At 39.0% G+C, this 5840-nt stretch overlaps 2 protein-coding genes across 3 annotated transcripts in view; both read right to left on the bottom strand.

The window, feature by feature from the left end:
• LOC109847413 overlaps positions 1-2490 on the bottom strand; it is a 5819-nt gene extending 3329 nt beyond the window's left edge. The window contains exons 1-2 of the mRNA XM_020416641.1: positions 2383-2490; positions 2085-2183 (exon numbers count right to left, since the gene is read on the bottom strand). Of these exons, the coding sequence (XP_020272230.1) occupies positions 2085-2183; positions 2383-2490 (207 nt within the window). The remainder of the gene's footprint in view (positions 1-2084; positions 2184-2382) is intronic.
• LOC109849364 lies at positions 7-4144 on the bottom strand. 2 transcript variants are annotated; one of them, XM_020419186.1, is made up of 2 exons: positions 3881-4144; positions 7-539 (listed from the first exon to the last, which is right to left on the bottom strand). In XM_020419186.1, exon 1 carries the CDS (start codon positions 4087-4089, stop codon positions 3904-3906), a length of 186 nt encoding a protein of 61 aa, XP_020274775.1. In that variant the 5' UTR covers positions 4090-4144; the 3' UTR covers positions 7-539; positions 3881-3903. The 2 variants fall into 2 exon arrangements, with proteins under 2 accessions (XP_020274775.1, XP_020274776.1); XM_020419187.1 differs by having other exon boundaries at positions 7-324.

The raw sequence follows: 5840 nt of genomic DNA, 5'->3' as shown, positions 1-5840 counted from the left end.
GAGCAGTCTTGATGCCCGTCCGGCCGTAGAGACAAGAATTGAGCTTATATTTGAAGGCTTATTGATGTAGGTTCTCTCTAAGGTTACCCTTGGTGTCATGGCCATGGTCATCTCCCTCTCCATGAACAAACCAAATCTCCATGAAGAAACCAAATCTTGCTTCCGTGTTTATAGTGGGAGGTTCTTGGTGCCCTGTTGACGAAATCGAGGGGAAAAGGACAGTGTGTTTGTTTGGTTTATTGATGCATGTCGGCTCCTTGTAACTCCACTGTCAGCTGCTTTCTTCGGTACTTTCGGCCGCTTTTCTTATCGGCTTGATGAGATCTGGTGTGGATGCTGCACGTAAGATACTTGATCCTCTGTTGGATTTTACTTTTTCTTACCAAGAAAGCCTGCACCTTTAACCCCAACCAACTAACCAAACTGTGTAACTCTTATTCTTTTAACCTTCATTTACAACAACAGAAGGCCTTATATAGAGAAACCAAGCAATTCCATCTCCCGCACTACCTTCCCCCGGTTTAAATAGCGTAGAACCTCTTTTCATGATAAGAACTCAACTTGTTAATCATGATAGACCTCTAACAATATCAAACTACTCGAAAGTTATAGATGAATCAGAAACAGAGAGTTCCCCAGGCAAAAATTTTGCTAGTAGACTCTAGCGTCCATTAAAGGTAGGTTCGATTTGGAAAAGACAGTCAGATATGACTTCAGTCTCCCGTCGAAAATATTATTTAGGCAAGTTTATAGTTAAAATATGGCTAGTATCGTGGCTCAATGAAGGATTAATCTTGTTAGGCAAGTTTATAGTTAAATTTGGCTAGGATCGTGACTCAATAAAGGGTTTAGTCTTATCGAGTCAATTTGGGTCGATTCGACGAATCTTTACACCTGACCGAAATCATTACCCTAGTCATATGGGCATCGTTTGCATCAGGACTAGTTAGCATGGAAAAAACAAGAATGAAACTCATATTTGAAGGCTTATTGAAGTAGCTCCTCTCTGAGGCAAGCCTAGTGCCACAGATTCTTTGGTGTTATGTTTATGAAATTAAGGGCAAAATGACAGTGGATACTTGTTTGGTTTGAAGGTGCATTTTGGCTCCTTGTGACCTGCTTTCTTGGGTTAATTTGTGCGTTTCTTATGGGTTTCGTAGGATATAGTGTGGATGAGCGTGCAAGAAACTTGTGCAGAGCAGCATGCCAAAATTACTGTCTTTATATTGAGAATTTTGTAGCATGGTATTTGTTAGTACATAAAACTATAAGCATAACCCTCAACCCTCACCACAACTTCAGAGTTTTGTTGTAATGGTGGGGATTTTAAGATGGTATTCGAGCAACCCAAGTTCAAATCACATTGGCCGCGAATTTAAAGTGGATTTTAACACTACGCAAGTTGAGGTTTCGGCTCATAAAAAGGGTGCCAACCTGTGGGAGCATGTTAAGGTATAAAAATAGTCTCATCCCTCACCACAACTTCAAAGTTTTGGTGTAATATTTAGGGACTTTATTAATGCACGCTTGATGTTTCAAAATGGGTAGGATTTATGTATTGCATCATTAGCTAACCAAATTAATTGGATTTGTTTGCTTCCCAATTTCATTGACAACAATGCAGAAGCTAAAAGTATATCCTGTAAAAATGTCCCCATCTGAAAATAAAATTTACTGAAAAAGGAGGATCTCCAGGTTATGATCTTACTAGAGGTCTCTTGTCTAAAACTAGACTACAAACTTTGTAAGAAAGTGTGAACTTAGGAATATATTAAATAGACTAAAATAATTAAAAGTGTGTGTCTGATAAACAACCACAACACAGAACAAGGCCTCATAGGGCAAGGAAGTTCACCCAGTTTTCATGTTTTGCAAAATTATCATACAAGAAAATGGATTTCTTTCCTGAGTCAGAACAAGAGAATTTATCACAAAATTATCTTTTCATTGCTGTGTAGTGCTAGCTTTGCGGGATCAGATTTGATTTCTAAAGGTGGAAATTTTGACCTATACAACAGTTACAAAGGCACAAGTGCAACAGAAATATTCATAGATAGAAACATGCATCTGTTTTCAATAATTACCAGATTGACATGATATGACACAAAGCATGCATATAACTGGTAGGTACTTGTTAATGCTATCAATGTATAAGGATAGAGTACATTTACCATGGCACCTGACTAATAAAGTATTGATCGAAAATAATAATTAGGAAGATTCATAATCAGAGGGGAAAAATGGGCAAGGCTTTTTTCAATTAGAGAATAATTAGGAAGTAGAAAGCTTCATTGCCATAAGATATTTAGACCACTGTGATAGCAATACAATGATCTAGCTATCTAAATCAAGTATGCAAAGTTGGTAACAAGGACCTCATACTTGAACTTCACCCTTGGCCAGCCAATGAGTCAAGTACTTGGCTTCACCAAGTACATAGGTCAGAAAAATATCACTATTTGACAGTGAAAAACCTTTCTTGAGACCCATCATACACGAGTTTAGCCAAGTAATGACAAGGCATAATGGTGGCATTTTGAGGCAAGCATGCCACTCTATATCAGTTAACATCTCTTTGTAAAGTACCACCTACTCATCTGCATTTTCCATGCAAATTCGGTAAGATAAATATACATGGAATTTCCCAAATCTATCAGAAAAAAGTTGTAGGTATTAAATAAAGTAACCATATTCTCTTCATATATCCTTCACAGACCTACAATAGAAATACTGTTAGTAGCCATGCCAAATGTGATCTATAGGGCCATGTGATCATTCAATGTCCATTAGCGAGCAGAACCCAATCCACCACAAAACTAAGCTAATCCATATAAATGGAGCAGTTTAAAATCCCAGTTACTAAGCTAATCCAGCATAAAACTAAGCTAATCCACCATAAAAGATAAAACTAAGCCAATGCACCATAAAACTAAGCTAATCCGCAATGAAAGATTCCATTCTATATCATCACCAAATATATGTTAGTACCAAGTCATCTTCCAATAAGTCCATCAACATGTACTAGTAGTATCCGTAACTAAATTTCACGTCAAGGTTGTGCCAAAAAGCAAATGACGTGAGATTCTAGCTCGCCCCCGATAATTTTTCTACTGAAGTGATCATGAGCAGGTAACATAACTCAAAGATCTCACTAAACTACAACAAGGCCTGTTTACTTAATTCATCCAAAACAGATCCTACAATGAAATCGATTATTCCTAACATAAAATCAAATAATCAGCACTTGGACTTAACTATCCATCATAAAATAGAGTAATAAACTTTTAATTCCCTTGGTTCCGCAACATTTGTGAGCACTTGTGCATCTTATCTCACATGTTACAGCTACAAATTGACAATTATCCTAACACTAGAAGTGAACTCCATGCAGGGCAAGTGGTATTCCAAATCAATATTCATATCCGATACACTACGCATGTTCGATTAAAAAAACCTCCAAAAATCTGAAAAAGACCACTCTGGGATTATAGGCTGATAGAGCTAGACACTTTGACAATCAATATTACAAAGGTTCAATAAAGTGATTATGCTTCAAACCTTTAAGGGTAAACATAATATCAATTTTAATTACAAGAATAATTTTATTAAACGTAGGGCTTATTTGCTTCAAATGGTTTCCCCTTTCATACCTCGAACATTGCATTGACAAGCAAAAAAATAAGCCATTTCTCCAACTTAACTATAGCAAAGCTTTTGCATATAAATCAAAGCCCATAATTTGATAATCCGACATCAAGTGCAACCAAATGAAAAACGATTTCACTCCCTAAATCAATCGTCATCAACATCAACACAGATTTTCAAGAAAATTAACAAGAGAAACATAACCCTATGAAGTCCAAGAGAGCAAATGAGGGACCTTTTAGGGTTTATGTGGGGGAACTACTCGCCGAATTTTTTGCGAAAGTATTCGCGGAGGAATTCCCTCCGGGCTTGTGCACGGGCCTGCTGAGGTGCCACGTGGACGTAGGAGAGGTGGGCCCCGACGGCGATGAGGGAGACGCCGGCGATGAAGAAGCCGGCGGTGGCGCACAGCTGCTTTGGGGTCGGAGGGAAGTGCCACAGCATTTGGTTTGATTAGTGGGAGAGAGAAAGGAAAAATTCGCCAAGCTCCCGAAATATAAGCCCAATAGGGGACATGTAAGTTGCAGTGATCATTATTTCTATTGTATAATGAGCGGATCATCACATAATAAGCTGGCCATCAAGAGAAAGTCAGGCGCCGCGAAGTATTTATGGGTGTAGTCACGTCTAATGCATGTGCCAACTTTACACCTTTTATGGGACCTTATTTTCTAGGAAAAATTGCTTCTATGTCCCAAATCTAAAAAGTCAAGTGTCATAGCCTCTGTACTTTTGCCCATGTGTATAAGCCGAAAATACTAAGAAAAAAAAATTTCATTTCAGCCCCGCCAACTGAGTCACTTGAGAGAAATTTTTTTAAAACCTTATTCTACCCCCCAACTGGTTACCGCTATAGTACCCATAATTTTGGTAACCGCGCCCGCCTCTCTCTCTCTCTCTCTCTCTCTCTCTCTCTCTCTCTCTCTCTCTCTCTCTCTCTCTCTCGTTAATAGTAGCCGGCGAAATCCCCAAATCTCCACTCAATCTCCACTTTAGGGTTTTCTCAAATTCAACAGAAAAATAGCCGAAATCTCAACGGCGAACCCAGATTCCCCAAAATCTGAAACAAAAGACGATGAATTCGAAGTTGTTCACCTTCCTCCTCCGCCGTTGCAAGAGCAGGAACCTGTGGCGATGGACGTTGAGCGACAAGACTCTCATTCGACCACCGTTAAAGACCTCTCTCGCCGTCGTCGACTGGTAAAGATCCCCCTCGCCTTCCAAGAATGTTAAACATCCCCCCTTGCCGCCGAAGAGTTTTACTCCTGGCGTCTAAGACCGACCATGGGCCCTTTGCTCTCTCATCCCTCTCCCCCTCCAAGTCTTGCCCACCTATGCGTCATCATCAAAGAATGACAGCACCTATGAAGCCACCCGGACCCTGTTGGGCATGCAAAAGAGGTTACCAAGAAAATGTAAATTCCAAGTTCAAAATAGGAATTGGAGAAATCCAGAAAGAAGTAAGTTTACGTTAAATTTAGATAGATTGATGTTATAGATTAATGTTGGTGCATTGCGAACTATATGTCTGGATCTGTGAAATATAACATATTAATGTTACAGATGAATGTTGGTTGTTACATTTCGTTATAATCTGCTAACGTTTCTTATAAACTGCTAGCTCTGGAGTTTGGTTGATGATATTGGTACTGATACCTGACTTTACACATTATGCATCAAGTTTTATTGATCGATAACAAGTCTAGTGAATGGTTGTTAAGGGGCATAGCATAATTGTTACATTTCATTGTTAGTTGTTACTATTAGTTATTGGATGTTAAGTTTAGATAGATTGATGTTAAATATTAAATTTTATTACAGGAAAAAGTTTGTTAATGGTGCAGAAATTAGACCTACCGCTAGTTTTGGCGCATATTATGATCTTATGAAAGTACTTGAACCGAGAATGAAGCGGTGGCATTGGGATGCATACCAGGGGTGCACACTTGAGCATTGTGTAATATATGGTCCCCCAGCAGTAGATCGATCCACGCTTAAACTTATTTTGAGTCACTATGTAGGAGGTGAAGTGACATTTGCTCTGCCCGATGCCGACATCGGGAGAGAAAAGATAGTTAATTTTGATTTAGACTGGGTTCATGATCACACCGGTTTCCCAATTGACGGAGAATTAATTTACAGCAATAGAGATACTCACGCTAGGATTTGGATAGAGTAGTTTGCTGAGCAGTTTA

The sequence above is a fragment of the Asparagus officinalis genome, chromosome 7 (assembly GCF_001876935.1).
Source record: "Asparagus officinalis chromosome 7, Aspof.V1, whole genome shotgun sequence".
Taxonomy (NCBI): domain Eukaryota; kingdom Viridiplantae; phylum Streptophyta; class Magnoliopsida; order Asparagales; family Asparagaceae; genus Asparagus; species Asparagus officinalis.
The sequence above is the reverse complement of the archived record's forward strand: the minus strand, read 5'-3'. Positions and strand labels throughout refer to the sequence as shown.

Bases quoted from the DNA above. Each gene is read 5' to 3' on its own strand.
- LOC109849364 (XM_020419186.1), bottom strand. From the start codon at position 4,089: ATGCTGTGGCACTTCCCTCCGACCCCAAAGCAGCTGTGCGCCACCGCC.